Below are 18088 nucleotides of genomic sequence, written 5' to 3'. Positions count from 1 at the left end.
AATAAGAAGGAATAAAAAGTAAGAAATTAAATAAAAAAAAAAAAAAAGAAAGGGGGGAAAATAAATTAATATGTAGGAAATGTGATATAAGGAGATAGAGATAGAGGGAAGGAAAAGGAGTGAGAACGTAGCTCAAATAGTATATAATGTATATTTAATATATAAATGAACTATTTATAATATATTCGTCAAAGTGGTAAGAGGGGGTGGCGAGGTGGGAAAGGGTGGAGAGAGAAAAGAATATTCTTTGTACATATAAACTTTAATATAGGTTCTAACAATTTTTAAATTAACCATCCTCCCTTCCTTTCAAACAACAATAAAACATAAAATAAGTAGTATATATATTAAAATTTTCACCTAAGGAAAGAAAAATTGCACACTCCCTTCCCTATATGAACGCAATAAATGAATAAAATACAAGTTAAGTTTAAAAAAAAAAAAAAACGGGAACGATTCTTTTCAATAGTCCCATACGACACAACACAATAATGTAATAGAATGAACACATAAAAATACCCTGAGCGAATAATAATACACTTAACGCATGAAGAATGTATAGGGGAAATGGGATTTTTATTCTTTCCCCTTCCTTCCTTTATTTTGCTATTTGAAAAATAAGTTTGTTTTATATTTTATCATTTTAATAACATATGCATAGAGTAATTTGTTATGTATATATGTGTGTAGCACGTACTGTAGAACAATTGTTCACAAAAATTTTGAGCAATGTGCAGTAATGTTAAGGGGTAATAAAGATTCAACTTTTCTGCATAATTATTGTTGGAAGAGCTTGCAAAAATTTTTGCATACATACACTTACATATACACAATGACCCTTATTCTAAATACATAGGAAGAAGCAGCAGCAACACAACCTTCTAACACAGCACAACCTTCCTAACACAACCTTTTAACACAAACATTTTAACACAACCTTTTAAAACAAACTTCCTAACACAACCTTCCTAACACAACCTTCCTAACACAACCTTCCTAACAACCTTTTAACACAACCTTTCTTAACACAACCTTATTACACAAATCTTTTTAACATATAAATTTACTATATATGAAGAATACATACATAATAACAATGTCAGAAACGGTAAGGAACAACACTGAAGGAAAGAAATGTATATAAGGGGGAATGGAAACATATATACATACATATATATATATTTATATGTATGTATATAAATATATATGTGTACTTGCTTACTTATACTTGTAGAATCCATTTTTAGAGCTGCTATCTTCTCATCAGAATTTCTACGAAAAATTTGAGGAGACCTACGTAAATCATAAAAACGACTGCAAAACAGGAGAATTAAATGGCCTTAATGATTTAAAAAATAAGATGGAAGGTCATGCTGATGACATTATGAACGCCGCATGTTACGTTCACACCGAATATGAAAAAAAAAGACTGTTCCAAAAGGAACTCTGCTATTTTCTCTACTTTTGGATAGGGCAACAATTATCTAAAGACCCTCCAAGTGGCGACTTCAAAAATAACCTAAATGACATTTGTTCAGAACTGATGACCAAAATATTTAATAAAAATGGCTGTAAAAATATATGTGATAAAGTTGACCAAACCACTTTTGACCACATGAAATCAGTATTTGATTTCTTATATGATCATACTACTATACTAGCATTATTAAAGAATGGTGGATCCAAAGTTATTGAGGAATGTGACACCTACTACCAAAAAGTCAAAGCAGCAAAAGAAGCAATGGGAAAACATTGTCCCATCGGAGGCAGTTCTAATCCTAATTACTGTGAACATTTTTGGAAAGTAAATGGGACCACCGTTCAGATAGAACTGCGAAATTTTGAATCACAATTAAAAAATGCACAGCACAGAATAGAGTCTGAAGCAAAAACAGCACTCTCCAAAACAGAAGAAGCTGTTCGCAGCGCCACCACTACCTCTTCCATCTCTTCCATATTCGGAACCTTAGCAGGGACGGCTTTTCCTTTTCTGCTATATAAAGTAACAATTACAGCAAAAATTGAAATATTAACAATATTATTAATATTCTTCCTTCCTCCTTAAACCCCCCCTTTCCTTCCTCCTACTGAGACCACTCCTTCTAACACCCCTAACACAACCTTCCTTCCACCACCCACCACCTATCAACCCACCTACCACCTACCGCCACCCTAACAACCTTCCTTCTGTTCAGTATAGACCATGGTCTTCTTGGTTTGGTAACCACACTTCTGGAAATGGAAGGAGAGGAAGAAGGAACACAAGAAAGAGAAGATCAACTGAACAGAACTTTGGTTCGTCCACGGAAGACAGCTTAACAGAATACTCTACAGAAGCATCTACAATAGGTGACTTAAAAGAAGAACATTCCACCAAACTACGTTCTCCTGCGTACACAAGACAGCCTAAGAGGGAAGGAAAGGCAAGAACATCAGGAAGAAATGGGTCTCCGTCAGGTCGCCCAAATATAGGTTATCAAAATATGTAACACCTGAGGGAAGGGAACATAAATAACATCACGCACAGTTCATATACAGTTCGTAAAGAACAGAATGAGCTTTCTCTTCCTTTTTCCTCCATTCCTTTTTCTCTTTTTCCTTTCTTCTTCCTTCCTTTTCATTCCTTCCTTCTCTTTCTTTTTTTTTTTTTTTTCTTTTTTTTTTTTTTTTTTTTTATTCGTTTTCTTCATAATTCATTCCTTCTCTTTCCTTCTCATTTGTAAGTTTGAATAATGACATAAGGAGAGAATACACCCAACGCGGATGCGGAAAAAGGTCCTGACATTTTCGAAAAAATATTTATGGACGAAAAAAAAAATTAAAAAAAAATTTATGAAGTCAAAATTATTGTAACGAAATGAATAAGCATTTTTTTTAATCTGCAATAAAGAAGAAATTTTACCAAACAAATCAAAATAAAGTGAAGTGCGGAAGAAAAATTTTTTTTTTCCCGGCTTATATTCATTACACATGAACAATGTAAACACTTTCATGCAATAACGAAAAAAAAAAAAAATATATTTACTACACTCTAAAACCCGGAATATGCACTTGGAAACTGCTCCTTAGGAACATCTTCCTTTGGAACAAAGTCTTCCTCCCTAAAACACGAAATCTGAATTTTGAACCTCTTTCCTCAGGAACAAAGTCTTCCTCCCTAAACCGGAAATCGAACTTGGAAGCTGTTCCTCAGGAACAATGTTTTCCTCCCTAAATCCGCAATCTAAAGATTGGAACCTGTTCCATAGGACCTTTTCCTTAGGAACATCAATCCTAAACCCGGAATTTGAACTTGGAACCTGTTCCCTAAGAACAGACCCTTCCTTAGGAACAAAGTCTTTCTTCCCTAAATCCGCAATCTGAACATTGGAACCTGTTCCATAGGACCTTTTCCTTAGGAACATCAATCCTAAACCGGGAATTTGAACTTGGAACCTGTTCCCTAAGAACAGACCCTTCCTTAGGAACAAAGTCTTTCCTCCCTAAACACATAATCTGAACTTGGGACCTGTTCCTTAGGAACATGAACCATAGAAACTTGTTCCTCAGGGACATTTTCTCCTTCCTTAAAATTGGAACCCATAAATTCTTGAACCAAAATTTCAAAGAAGTCTTCCTTCGTGGAATGCAGGTCCCCATTTTGACATTCGTCTAAGACTTCTAAATGAATATCAATAACCATACGGCGACGTACACCACCACGAGGACCAGCACCGTGACGAACAGCACGTTTTTTCCTCCTTCTTATAGGCGTAGAACGAGGTTTGCGTTCCTTTACTAAGGTATATGCATGTGGACCATCCTCATCCACATGGTCAAGGAGTTGTTCTCCCAAAGTTGGACCAAGTCCTCTAGGAGCTCTTCTGTAACGTTTTCTTCTCTTACCAAGCATTCCAAAATACTACAAAAAAAAAAGAAAAAAAAGGGAGAAAATGTTTTTTTTAGAGGGGTGAAATTTTTGTTAATGCAACAGTAATTACTAGTTCAAAACACAGGTGTAAAATCCTACACACACCCCTAAAATGCGAAATCCTACACATACACACCCCACTGATTCTTTCAACTTTATTCTTTTTTTTTTTTTTTTTTCCTTTTTTGGACATTTTTTTTTTTTTTTTTTTGTGCAATTTTGCTTCTGTGTGACAAATTTACATTGGGGCATTTCTTTGGACAATTTTTTTTGACAAATTTTTTTTTTTTTTGGCAATTTTTTCTGCGACGAATTTATTAGGGCACATTTTTTTTTTTTCGGACAATTTTTTTGGGTGCAATTTTTTCTGTGTGACGAATTTATATTAGGGCATTTCTTTTTTTGGTCACATTTTTTCTGTGTGACAAAATTTATATTAGGGCATTTTTTTTTATTGGACAAATGTTTGGTGTTAATTTTTTTTGACATTTGTTTTTTAGCTAATTTATTTTTTCCTTAAACTCCTTTTTTTTTCTTTTTCTTTTTGTTTTTTTCTTTTCTTCTAATATTAATTTTTTCTTTTCTTACCTTCCAAAGGAGATAACTTATGACAGAAGTGCCAATAAGGACAGGGATTGTAGGAAGGTATGGGGTAAAGAGTTCCGAAAGGTTGTCAATCTTGTCAGTACGTGGAAGAGCCTTGGGTGTTCTTAAATCAGCATTATCCCCTCCTCCACCGCCAGCAGCAGAAGGATCACGTGGAGCAGAATCCTTAGGAACCTTGTTACTGTCATCCTGTCTAGTTGTTTCTTGATTAACCGTATTCTGAGTAGTAGAATTATCTAGATCTGGTACAGCTAAAAAATAGGTTAAAGGGGGGAAGTGTTATTTTCAATGTAAAATTAGGAGTAATAACGTCTGTAGTGTTGCGTGCACACCCCGTGAACATTTCCTCCAGGAGTGCTCCATCCTTTATTTCTCTCACACTTTACTCTTATGGCTCTTACCTTGAGTGTTCTCATTGTCCGCTAATGCTGGAACAGGGGAACTCGGTTTACTAAGTTGATCTGGGCTACCTGTAATATTGTTACTGGAACCTGAGGTTGTGGTAATAAGGGTAGATTCGGTAACAGTGGTTATTGCATCTATGTCTTTTACAGTCCAAATACCTGTTGTATACGTATTATCCGTGTGACATCCCTGGTGGCACCCTCCGGAATCCACTCAGTGGATAAGTCAGGAATGTGATGGGGTAGTGCTTCAGGTTGTTGAGAGTTACTGTTAGACTTACCCGCTTGGTTCTCCTTTGCATCCTTTTCACTTACTTTAATTGTATCTGAAGTGTCCGATGGCTTTGTCACAGGTGCCGGTGCTGGATCCCCTGATGATTTAGACCTACCTGGACCTTCTGTTGATGATGTTGTTGGTGTTAGGACTCCCTGAAGGGTTTGATGCAGAGCTTCGTCCACTAGTCCTTCCAGAACATCCATGTCGAAAGTTTCACTTTTTTCCTCCAGATTCAGGTCTTCATTTGAAGAGGCTTCTATTCCTAAAGTCTTTAGGATTTTTTGATCAAATTTCGCTTTACCCTTCTCTCGGCAATTTTCCCCTTGCCTCTTTATTATATGCAGTAAACTATTTCCTTTCTGCACTTCACTTAGTGCTCTCGTTCCATCTTTCGGTCTGCTATATTTTTCTATCCAATCACTAACTTTTCCCCAAATTAACCCTTTTCCCAATTTTAAACTCCCGACATCCACTTCCTCACAGAATTGATTCCCACTCCCTTCACTCCTACCCTGACCTTTTCTCCAATTGCCCAAACCAGTCTTAACTGTTTCTGCCACCTTCGTCATATAACAATGTCCGTTTAACATTTTTACCATAGTTACTTTTCCAAGTAAACATCTAAAATAAAGTTGCAAATTCCACTCTTCATCTGTTTTTACCGTCCCCCGTGCTGGTTCCCATGTGTAGTACCCTGTGCTACCTGCCGATCCCCCTTCGTGTTTTTGCTTAAATCCATCCATCCAAATAAATATCCTTATTAAAATTTTACATAACTCCTTCTGTATGTCGACATTGTCCCCACCCTTTATAATGGAACACATTCCCGTGTCATTTGCTGCACCATCCAGTATATTATTCATCATGTCGTTGAACACTATTGCCAGATCTTCCCACATGAGTTCCTATAAAATATATGACCATGAATACATATATATGTGTATTGTTTGTACATATAGGTTATTTCCTGCTTACATCATATACTTTGGATTACTTTTCATAACAGTATTCTTATATTGTCATTCTACTCTCGTTTTCATATTTGAAGTTCCTTACATGTAATTCTCCCTTCCACCTGTCAGTTCTTGCTAATATCCATTGTAGCAGTAATTTCATTAAAAATTCGTGTTGCCGTGTGCTGGCGGACTTTGCTGCCTTTGGTCGTTGCAGCGTTGGTGGCATTCCGTTTACCATGGTAATTATATCACTGTTGTCCGGAAGACCTGATGCTGATGCAGCACTCCTGTGTCCTACACAGTTCTTCTTTCTCGGTTCTAAATTTATTAAATCCATAATTTTTTTATTCTCTTTCATAGCTCCAATAATATAATTTAACATACTACTTTTACCTCCTATCATCATGGGTTCCAACTTCTTGGGTTTGCATTCTTCGCACAACACCGGTAAAATGAGTCCCCCCGGTAGAGCGAGTCCGTCCGCTAAATTCCTGAGTGCACCGAATGCAGCTCCTACAGCACTTGTTGCTTCACAGTGTTCAGATAAATACAGAGATGTCCATATGTTCATTACTGTACATCGGACATATTCCCTCATTCCTGCATTAATTTCACCCTTATTGCAGTGATCTGCACTTTCTGTTCTTATGTTCCATAAGTTGTTCACAATGAATGCGCACACTTCTATTTCTACCGCTGTCATTCCTTTTCCTTCTTTTTCATTCATTCCTCTGCATAGTTCCCTACTGAGTTCCATACTACCTCCGTCCATCATTTTCTTCAGCAACTCATTAACCCAACCTACTATTGTTACTGCTAGTATTGTCTATAAATTAGGATAACGAATTCATACATGTTCATACTATTCATTGTGTACATATTGTTATAATAATATAATACATCCCTATATAACAGTATAAATGAATTCCACATGTAGTCAATATGACATTATTATACCTCCCCAAAATTCCTACTACTGGCAGCATGCCCTTTATCCTCCAACCACCTCCTCTTCAATTCTTGAAATTCTACATCTGAGGGCACTTTCGCCATTATTCCATAATTCTGATACTTATCAAATTAGGAACAGTAATGTAATACAATAATATTACACTACATCATCATTAAGTATTATGCACATATTGCTTACACAAAGGACGCACATTCATCCTTCCTTCGCTTTCTTCATGAATTTTTTCTTTCTACTTTCCTTAACCTTCCATTTCCTATTTTCCTCTATATTAAATTTATTCGTTCTTTTTTTTTTTTTTTTTTTTTTCCTTAACCATTTTTCTTAATTTACTTATTTCTCCTTTGTGCGTCCTCCTGCAAAGAAAGTGCACATACACCGCCCAGATGCAAAACAACAACCCACAATGTTGTTCTATAACTTGCAATATCATTAATATCACACCCCCAAATATACTCCAGTCCTACAACCGGAACCTTACTCTCACACCCTAAACCCTGAACCTACACCCAATTATCACACCTTGAACCCCACTCTCACACACCAAAAACCTACTCTAACAAACTCAAACATATTCGTACACCCTAAACCCTAAACCCTGAACCCTGAACCCTACTCTTACACCCTGAACCCTACTCTTACACCCTGAACCCTACTCTTACACCCTAAACCCTACTCTTACACCCTAAACCCTTATTCTAACATCCTGAACCGTACTTCCACACTCTGAAACCTATTTCCACACAGTGAGCCTTCAATCTAATACACTGAAACATTATCCTAATACACGAAACCCTACTCCTACACCCTGAACGTTCATCCTAATAACCCATTCAACTCTCCTTCCTCATCCTTTTTGTTTCCTTCCTCTCTTCCTTCATTTCTTTCTTCGTTACTACCTTCCTTTCATTCATTCCTTCTTTCTTACCTTTTCTTTTTCCTTACATCTCTTCCCGTTCTTCTCCTTAAGGATCATAGTAGCAGGCCATATTGCTATTCAAATAACCTAGAAAAGAACTCTACCCCCCCACGGTCAACCCTACTCTCACAACCAGAACCTTACTCCTATACTCGGAAGATTTCATTCTAATACCCTATACAACTCTCCTTCCATTCCTTCTTCTTAATCTTATCTTCCTTCCTTCGTTCATTTCATTAATTCCTTTCCTTCTTTCTCTCCTTCTTTCTTTCTTTCTTTCTTCCTAACCTTTCTTCTTCTTCGCCCCCCCCTAAGGAGCTAAGTAGCTGGCATATTGCTGTTCACATAACATAGAAAAGAACCTTAAACCCACACCCTAAACCCTACCTCTACAACCTAAACCCTATTCTCATATCCTTAACCCTGCTCGATACACTGAACTCTCATTCTAACAATGTGTACCCTATTCTCATATACTTAACCTTACTCCCATATATTGAACCCTCTTTTTTTTTCCTTCATTTCTTTTTTTTTTTTCTTTTTTTTTTCTCTCCTCTTTTCTTTTATCCATTTTTCCTCCATCTCAAAAATTTTTCCTCCTTTTCCTTCATTTTCTTCTTCTTTTTCTCTAAATAGATAACTAAAGCAAAAAAAATTTTTGCACATAACCTTCCTTCCTCTCGTTCCATATGCATTTTGCATTCTTCCCTCACTTTTTTCTTTTTTCCGTTCTTTTTTTCTCTTGCTCATTTTTTCTTTTTTCTTCTTGCTCCTACCTTATTTTCTTTTCCTTAAGAAAAAGAATATTCCCCATAAAAAACTAAATAACAGGCCATAGTGTTATTCCTTATCCTAAAAAAGGACTTTATTCCAACACCCTAAACCTTCCCTCTAATACCCTTAACCCTATTCCCACAACCTGAACCTTCACTCTAACAGCTCTACACCATCATTCTAATGCGCGGAACCTTCACCCTAACGCCCTAAACCTTCATTTTAACACTCCGAACAACATCATTCTACCACCCCTAACAACATCATTCTACCATCCCTAACAACATCATTCTACCATCCCTAACAACCTTCCACCACCCACCTAACAACCTTCCACCACCCAACTAACAACCTTCCACCACCCACCTAACAACCTTCCACCACCCAACTAACAACCTTCCACCACCCACCTAACAACCTTCCACCACCCAACTAACAACCTTCCACCACCCACCTAACACAACCTTTCTTCCCCGTAACAACCTTCTTTCCACCCTACCACCTAACAACCCATCTACCACCTACCACCACCTTCCTTTCACCCACCCACCTAACAACATCATTCTACCACCCCTAACAACATCATTATACTACACATAACAACATCATTATACTACACATAACAACATCATTATACTACACATAACAACATCATTATACTACACATAACAACATCATTATACTACACATAACAACATCATTCTACCACCCCTAACAACATCATTCTAGCATCCCTAAAAACATCATACTAGCATCCCTAAAAACATCATTCTAGCATCCCTAACTACATCATTCTAGCATCTCTAACAACATCATTCTACTACCCCTAACAACCTTCCTTCCAACACTAACATCCTTCATTTTACCACCCCGAACAACCTTCCTTCCACCTACCACCAACCACCTAACAACCCACCTACCAAGAACCACCTACCATCTACCACCCAACCACCTAACAACCCACCTACCACCATCCTAACAAGACACCTAAAACCACCTTCCTACCACCTAACAACCCACCTACCATCACCCTAAGGACTCACCTAGCAGTTAACAACCCACCTATCACCTACCACCCCTAACCCCTTCATTCTAATACCCCCTTATACCATCATCCTAATACACCTAACCCTTCCTTCGTCCTAACAACCCATCTACCACCTAACAACCCTTCCTTCCACCCTACCGCACTACCACCTAACAACACTCCTTCCAACAACCATACTTAACAATCTTCCTTCCCTTGAGTATAAACCATGGTCTTCCTGGTTTGGTAACCACACTTCTGGAAATGGAGGAAATAGCAGAAGAAGTAATAGAAGAAGAAGATCCACCATCAGGAATGAATTCGACACATTAGCGGACGTCTCCAGAGCAGATTCAACCATAGCAGATTCCACAGAAGATACTTCTACCATATATGATAGATCACCACCCAAAAGAGGAACAAGAACAGGAGCAGGAACAAATACCACAAATAATAGTACTCCAGGTCACCCTAATGTAAGTTACGGTCGAATATAAGGTTACATCGTATGTGGAACACTTTGGAATGTAACACCATTGTAATGTAACACTCATCTGGAATGTTGAATGAGTGTGTGCCTCTTCCCTCAAGAGGGGGAGGCACATAAATGACCATAATAGAGCTTATGCAGTGTGTGTATGGAAAGAAGCAAAAATTACCATTCTTCCTTTCTTTCCCTTTCCTTCCTTTTTTTTCCTTCCTTTTTTTCCTTCCTTTTTTTTCCTTCCTTTTTTTTCCTTCCTTTTTTTTCCTTCCTTTTTTTTCCTTCCTTTTCTTTCCTTCCTTTTCTTTCCTTCCTTTTCTTTCCTTCCTTTTCTTTCCTTCCTTTTCTTTCCTTCCTTTTCTTTCCTTCCTTTTCTTTCCTTCCTTTTCTTTCCTTCCTTTTCTTTCCTTCCTTTTCTTTCCTTCCTTTTCTTTCCTTCCTTCCATTGGTATGTTTGAATAAGCACATAAGGAAAGAATAATCCCAGAAAGGGGGCACGTGAAAAGGACACAAAAAAAAAAGGAAGGTGCTGACCTTCTTCAAAGAAATATTTTTGTATTTTAAAAAACAAACAAAAAAAATTTATGAAGTTAAAAAATTTTTATAAAAGAATGAATAAGCATTTTTTTATCTGCAAGAAAAAAAAATTTTACCAAATCAAATCAAAATAAAGTCGGGAAAATTTTTTTTCTTCCCCTTTATATTAATTACACATGAACACGCAAACACTTTCATGATATACACAAAACGAAAAAATAAAAAAAAAAAAGAATAATATTTACTACACCCTAAAAACCGGAATCTGCACTTTCGAACCTGTTCCTGAGGAACATATTGCTTAGGAACACTTTCCTCGAGAACAAAGTCTTCCTTCCCTAAACACGGAATCTGAACATGGAACCTGTTCCATAGGAACATCCTTCTTTAAGAACAAAGTCTTCCTCCCCTAAAACCGGAATCCGAACATGGAACCTGTTCCACAGGAACATCTTCCTTAGGAATAAAGTCTTCTTCACTAAAACCGGAATCTGAACTTGGGACCTGTTCCATAGGAAAATTAACCCTAAACGCGGAACACGAATCCTGAACCTGTTCCTGAGGAACAGGTTCTTCTTTTATGAACTCACTTCCCATAAATTCTTGAACCAAAATTTTAAAAAAGTCTTCCTTCTTCGAATGCAGATCGCCTTTTTGACATTCGTTTAAGACTTCTAAGTGAATATCAATAATCATGCGGCGACGTACACCACATCGACCAGCACGACGACGAACGCCCCGTTTTTTTCTCCTTTTCATAGGCGTAGAACGAGGTTTGCGTTCCTTCACAATGTAATATTCATGTGGACCACCTTCCTCCACATAAGCAAGGAGTTGTTCCTGTATGGTTGGACCATTTACTTGATGAGCTCTTCGATAACGTTTTCTTCTCTTACCAAGAAAGGCAAAATACTAAACAAAAAAAAAAAAAAAAAAGAGAAGAAAATGATTCTTTAATAGGGGTGTGAAATGTTTTATTCACGCAACAGTAATTACTACATACACACACCCTAAAATGCGAAATCCTACACCCTTATCCACTCATGTATTTATTCATTCTTTCTCTTATTCAGTCCTTTTTCTTTTTTTTCCTTTGTTCTTTTATTTTATTTTTTTTTTTTTTCCTTACCTTCCAAAGGAGATAACTCATAACAAGGATACCAGTCACCGAAGGAATTAAAGGAAGGTATGATGTAGGGAGGTCAATCTTGCTAGTAAGTTTGGAAGGGGAAGGGGTGTCAGGAATGGAACTGGCACCTCCAGCACCTAGATGAGTATCTCCAGCAGCAGCAGGTTCTTGAGGAGATTGGTTTGGATCAGTATTCCCGGGAATAGGTTCTGCTTCAGCATGAGGTTCACCCCCTGGAACAGGACCGGGATCTACAGAAGGTTCATCCTGATCCCCGTTAGGAACAGCAGGAAGAGGTGGGGGTTCATCATCGTCCTCCTCTGAAGGTTGTTGTACTGTATCTTGCGTTTTTTCTGTCTTTTCTGGTGGCGCATCCTTCTTACATATGTCCTCCAAAGTTTTCTTTATGTTGTCATTCGTATCTAGTATTCCTTTTACTTTGTCCTTTACTTGTTCATTGCCTATTGTGCAATCTGAATAGTCGCCTTCTTCCCATTTGCAATCAACACATGGATAACTAGTATTCGTGCATTTTTTTCCTTTAATTTGTTCCCAAGATTCGAATCCTTTGTCTATGCCTGCTTTCGAATCAGGGCACTTACTTTTCATTTGTTTTGCGAATTCATTTAATAAAAGACATGCCATAGTTTGCTGAAACCTTTTGTTGAGATAAGGGTTGGCCTGCTTAACCGAATCATAAGACAAGTCAATACCATATATATATGTTAACCCTTTAACAATATAATTACATGCTTTTTTATTTGCTTCTTCCTTTGTAGAATCTGCCACATTAATGCCTTCGCATTCTTTTTCGTTTGTCCCCTGCCCGTTGGTCATAGCATTAGACAAGCTTTTCAATATATCGGGGAAGTCATTCCAAACATCACTCTGTCAACAGAAAAAAAGGAGCATGTACATATATTGAATAACTACACGACATATTTATCCGTTCTCCTTTTGAAGTATATATACTTCCCCCCTTTTTATATTCATTGTGTATGGTTAGACCGTAAGGACAAAAATATATAAACACCCCCCCTCTTCTGACCTCTGGCTTCTTTGAAGGTCCGTGTGATCTGATCCGTGCCCATTCATCTGCTATACACTTAACAAATTCACAGGAGGTTTTACCATTACAGTCATCAACTGAGGGTGACTTTGCTGGGGATGTTGCCTTCTCCTCCTGTTCTAATACTTCCTCAAGTTGCTCAACAATTTCTTTGAATTTATTTGAGGCGTCATCACTGGGGACCACTCGATCAGGTGTATCCTTATCAGCCCGTGCAACAGGAGCACCCGCAGGAGCGTTTTTGCACCATTCTTTCTTGTTAGTTGTTTTTTTCATCATGTTATATAATGTACTTGTGCCAAATAGGTCGTACGCTTCACTTCCCATATCATTTCCGCCTCCGTAAGGAATTTTTAGTGCATCATCATAAGTGCAGTGCACATAGTTCTGATTCTTATTTAATGCTTCCCTTACAGTTTTAACTTGGCTAAGGGCCTCTTCTATAACTTCCTTTGGAGCACAGAAGAAAGGCATATAATACATCCATACTTTTAATAAATCACATACAGGAATTCCTTTTACGATCTTCTGACATGATGTTTTTCCCTTTTCGTTTTTATATTGCTTTGGAACGGCTGTCGTCAATATTATATTTTTTATCATAATTTCACAGAAGCTTCCGTACTTTTCCCTGTCCCACTTACCAGAGGATTCTTCATCTTCATTCTGCTCACACAAGGCTAAAAGGGCCCCGAGTTCCTCATACTGTTCCTTGTCTTTTTCTGTTACATTAGTGGAAAACTGCGTAAACCATTCCCCAATAGTGGCTGTAAGGAAGGAGGGTTTAAGGAGGAAGAACAGAGTGTTTAAAGAGGAAGGAAGGGATCTAAGGAAGGAAAGGTGTGTCTAAGGAGGAGGAAGGTAATTCGTAAGGGAATATAGGTTGTTAGGGGTGTTGGAAAGAAGGATGATGAAGGAATGCATGGGTATTCGTTTCTTCCCCGTTCCCCTTCCTAGTTCCCTGTTCCCTTCTAGGGTTTTTTCTTTGTATAACCTGTTCCAGTGGGGGAGTTGGGGTCGGAAGGTGGATATATCTCTCCGAGTGCTTCTTTTATTTTTTCGTCCTTATCGATTTTCGTCTTTAATTTCTCTCCCACTCGTTCTTTGTTCATTGTACAGTTTGAATAGTCCTGCTGTTGTGTGCACTCAAAACAGTCAAAATCATTATCGCACACAGCTTTCTTAATTTCTTTACTGACCTTAAAGGCTTGTTTTATGCCTTCCTTTATGCTTATTATCTGGGTACAGGATTTTGCCTTTTTTTCTAATTTTTTTATGAGTTCATTCAATATGATACATGCCGCAGTGGCCCTGAAGGTTCTATTATTCTTTCTGGCCTGTTCGCCATTTTTGCCCGTGTCCTCTTTAATTTCGTATATATGCTTTAATCCTGCAGTGATGAGCATACAAGCATTACTATCTGCTTCTGTCCAAGTTTTTCCTTTCACACTGGGGTCATTACAATATTTTTTCATACTTTCTTTATGCTTTGATATATCTTCGGAGAGTAGCTCGACCCTTCCTTCGATTTCTTCCCACACTTGGTCCTGTCAATAAAGAAGAAGAAAACATGGAACATGTGCATACAATTTATACCTACACGAAAAGTTCATTGATGCTTCGTTTCAATAATATACATTCCTTTATGTTTATTTGTGCTGCCTCCGATCAAAATGAAGGGTAACTATCCTTACCCACTCTCTATTTTGTTTATTCCTGTCCTTATGCCAGTTCTCTATAAGAGTCTTTAAGCTTTGCTGTAATTGAGGCTTGCCACAGGTAACATCTGTAAGAAAAGGGGGCAAAAAAGTGGAAGTAGGAATAAATAGTACACAAGGTAATGGAAGTATGGTAAAATGGTAGTACAGTGTGGAAGGGGCACCTCAACCGCCACAACAAAGCACCTACCACCACCCTAACAAAGCACCTATTACCAACCACCCTAACAACCCACCTACCATCACCCTAAAAATCCTTTCCTCCACCCTACCACCTTAACAACCTTCCTTCCACTCTACCACCCTAACAACTCACCTACCACCCACCTAACAACCTTTCCTTCCACCAACCAAACAAAGATTCTCATTCACCCACCTAACAACCTTCCTTCCTTCCACCTACCACCACCCTAACAACCCACCAACCCCCACCCCCATCGTAGTCGTGACGGTAGGTGGGTTGTGTTAGGTGGTTGAGGTCCCTCCTTCCACCGAATTCCAGAATTAAATCATGTTTACCTTGCCTATAGGAAGGACGGGGAAAAAAAGAACAGAGAATGAGAAAGAGAAAATACTTTTTTTTTTTTTTTTTTTTTTTTTTTTATCGTACAACCACTATTTTTTAAAGCATATATATATATGTACACATATCTATATATACATATAAATATATCAGTAATCGTAACCATACCCTTCATTTGGAACATGCTTTACTCTTACTCCGGGTATTCCTCCACCGACTATATATATAGTGTCTCTCTTCCTACGTCCATGAACTTTGTTACTTGCACTTTCTGCGCTACTTGCTGCAGTTCGCAGACCATGCGCAGCATCATCTCCCGCTTCCTCCTCTACCTTTGTATGGTCTTGTTCATATTCACTCGTCTTCGGTGGAGCCATTTTTACCATTTTATTTTTTTTTTACCACACTATTTATTCAATGAATGGAATCGATACTTACTAAATGGAAAAGAGTATTTCACTAAGTATCTACATGTGTGTACAACAGAATGTACACATACATTCTTTCTTCCTTAAACCTTCCTTCTTTACACCTTAAACCTTCCTTCCTTACACCTTAAAACCTCCTTCTTTACACCTCAAAACTTCTATCTTTACAAGGTTTCTTCTTCTTTTTTTCTTCCTTAAACCTTCTTCCCTTACACCTTTTCTTTATTCTTCTTTTTCTTTTTAAATCTTCCTTTTTGACACATTTTTTTCTCTTCTTTTTATTACCTAAAACTTTTTTTTTTTCTCTTCTTTTTTTTTTATACACCCTTCGGGTGTATCCCTCCCTAAAGGAAACGACCTTTTTTTCTTCAACCCTAACAACATCATTCTAACACCCCTTCTTTCCACCCTAACACCCAAATCTGCACCCCGATGCACACCTTCCTCCCTTCAATTTTTTTTTTTTTTTTCTTTTTCTGCTTAAAGGAAGTAACCTTCCTTCTTTTCACCCCTAACACTCCTCCTTAGGTGCACCCCTCTGCACACATCCCCTAAGCATACTTCCTTCTTTCAAAATTAACACTCCCCTAGGGTTGACACCCCCAACAACCTTCCTTGTACCAACCACACCTAACAACAAACCTATCACACCGAACAAACTTCCTTCTACCCAACTAACACCCTTCATCCTAACACACCTTCCTTCACTCTCATTCCTTCTTCCTTTATTCTTCCCCTCCATGTGAACTCCTCTGCACACCTCCCTTCCTTCCTTCAATTTTTTTTTTTTTTTTCTTTTTCTTCTTAAAGGAAGTAACCTTCCTTCCATCCACACCTAACACCCAAAACTGCACCCTCCTGCACACTCCCCCCTAAGAATATTTCCTCCCTCCTTCCCTCTAACCTAGTAACCTTCCTTCCTTACACCCCTAACAATCTAACACCTCCCCTCCACCCCTAACAGAACCTTACTCCTACCCCTAAGAACTACACCCCCTACACACTTTCCTCCCTCACTTTTTTTTTTTTTTTCCTTTTCTTTCTTTTCTTTGTTTTTTCTTTTTTTCTTTTTTCTTTTTTTTATTCTTTTATTCTTTTATTTTTTTCCTATTTTTTCTATTTTCTCTATTTTCTCTTATTAAAAAAAAACGTGAGGAACCTTCCCCGAATACTAATACCAAAATCTGCACCCCTCTGCACACTTCCCCTAAGCACACTTTTTTCCTTTCACCCTACCATCTAACAGCCTTCCCATCCACTTACCACCACCCTAACACAATCTTCCTTCCACCTACCACCTAACAATCATTACTTCCTTCTACCCCTAACAACCTTTCTTCCACCAACCACTCCTAATAACCCACCTACCACCCACCTAACAACTCACCTACCAACTAGCAACCTTCCATCCACCAACCACCACCCTAACAACCCACCTACCACCCTACCACCCCCTAACATAACCTTGCTTCTTTATCTAGACGATGATGATGATCATCTGGATGATGAAGTAGTGTATGGGATGGAATATTCGGACGAATTTATTGTTGTTGAGGTGTCATCGTCGTCGTCATCATCAAACTCATTAAATTCTCTCCTAAGGGACCTTTTACTCCTGCTTCTTCCAGAAAAGGAGTTATTCCCCTTAAGGAAGAAGAAGTGTGATTTATACTTGTAAAAAAAGTATGCCAAGGCAGGTAGTCCTATTGCGGCAAGTCCACCTGACACAGCAGCAGGAATAACGGCACTTCTACCACCTTCGGAACCTGTAGTACCGGGTCTTGGACTACCAGTGTTCTGGTTGCCAGTACTACCGGTACCGGAAGAACCTGGATTCCAAGTTCCTGTGGAACCGGAACCAGAAGAACCGGGGTTCCAAGTTCCAGTGGAACCTGGTCCAGAGGAACTAGGAGACTGATGTCCAGTACTACCGGGTCCAGAGGAACCCGGAGACTGGTGTCCAGTTGAACCTGGTCTTGGACTACCAGTGTTCTGGTTTCCCGTGGAACCGGTACCGGAAGAACCAGGGTTCCAGGTTCCTGTAGAACCGGAACCAGAAGAACCTGGGACACCAGGAACTTTTGTGCAGGTTAATTTTTGTAGTTTGTCCTGAGTACAATATTGTTCTTTTTTTTTCTCAAACCATTGACAATATGAACTCCCAGTATTAGCCTGAACCTGGCAATACGTATTTATAGGTGTACATGCTCCTTTTAGCTTTTCTAAATGTTCGTGATATGCTGGGACACAAGTTTCTTTCCCTGTAGTTGAATATACCCCAATAAGTAATTCGTCCTGAGTATAGTCATACATTATTTTCATTTGGTCAAAAGTGTTTTTGTCAATATTCTTGTATA

At 38.3% G+C, this 18088-nt stretch overlaps 3 protein-coding genes across 3 annotated transcripts; 1 reads left to right on the top strand and 2 right to left on the bottom strand.

The window, feature by feature from the left end:
* Nucleotides 1–1096: 1096 nt before the first annotated feature.
* PCOAH_00028330 (KIR protein) lies at nucleotides 1097–2489 on the top strand (the record flags this gene model as incomplete). The annotated part of the gene is made up of 3 exons (XM_020059638.1): nucleotides 1097–1108; nucleotides 1235–2002; nucleotides 2196–2489. 3 exons carry the CDS (start codon nucleotides 1097–1099, stop codon nucleotides 2487–2489), a joined length of 1074 nt encoding a protein of 357 aa, XP_019915503.1.
* Nucleotides 2490–3460: 971 nt separating this feature from the next.
* PCOAH_00028320 (SICA antigen) lies at nucleotides 3461–11245 on the bottom strand (the record flags this gene model as incomplete). The annotated part of the gene is made up of 3 exons (XM_020059637.1): nucleotides 3461–3901; nucleotides 4499–4609; nucleotides 11222–11245. The coding sequence occupies 3 exons, from the start codon at nucleotides 11243–11245 to the stop codon at nucleotides 3461–3463; spliced, it is 576 nt and encodes a 191-aa protein (XP_019915256.1).
* Nucleotides 11246–11251: 6 nt separating this feature from the next.
* Nucleotides 11252–15680, bottom strand: PCOAH_00028310 (SICA antigen; the record flags this gene model as incomplete). Its single annotated transcript, XM_020059636.1, has 7 exons — nucleotides 11252–11776; nucleotides 11994–12881; nucleotides 13042–13829; nucleotides 14057–14609; nucleotides 14757–14848; nucleotides 15213–15304; nucleotides 15472–15680. 7 exons carry the CDS (start codon nucleotides 15678–15680, stop codon nucleotides 11252–11254), a joined length of 3147 nt encoding a protein of 1048 aa, XP_019915353.1.
* Nucleotides 15681–18088: the final 2408 nt, after the last annotated feature.

The sequence above is a fragment of the Plasmodium coatneyi genome, chromosome 10, assembly GCF_001680005.1.
Source record: "Plasmodium coatneyi strain Hackeri chromosome 10, complete sequence".
Classification (NCBI taxonomy): Eukaryota; Apicomplexa; class Aconoidasida; order Haemosporida; family Plasmodiidae; genus Plasmodium; species Plasmodium coatneyi.
This window is presented reverse-complemented; position numbering and strand designations above follow the sequence as displayed.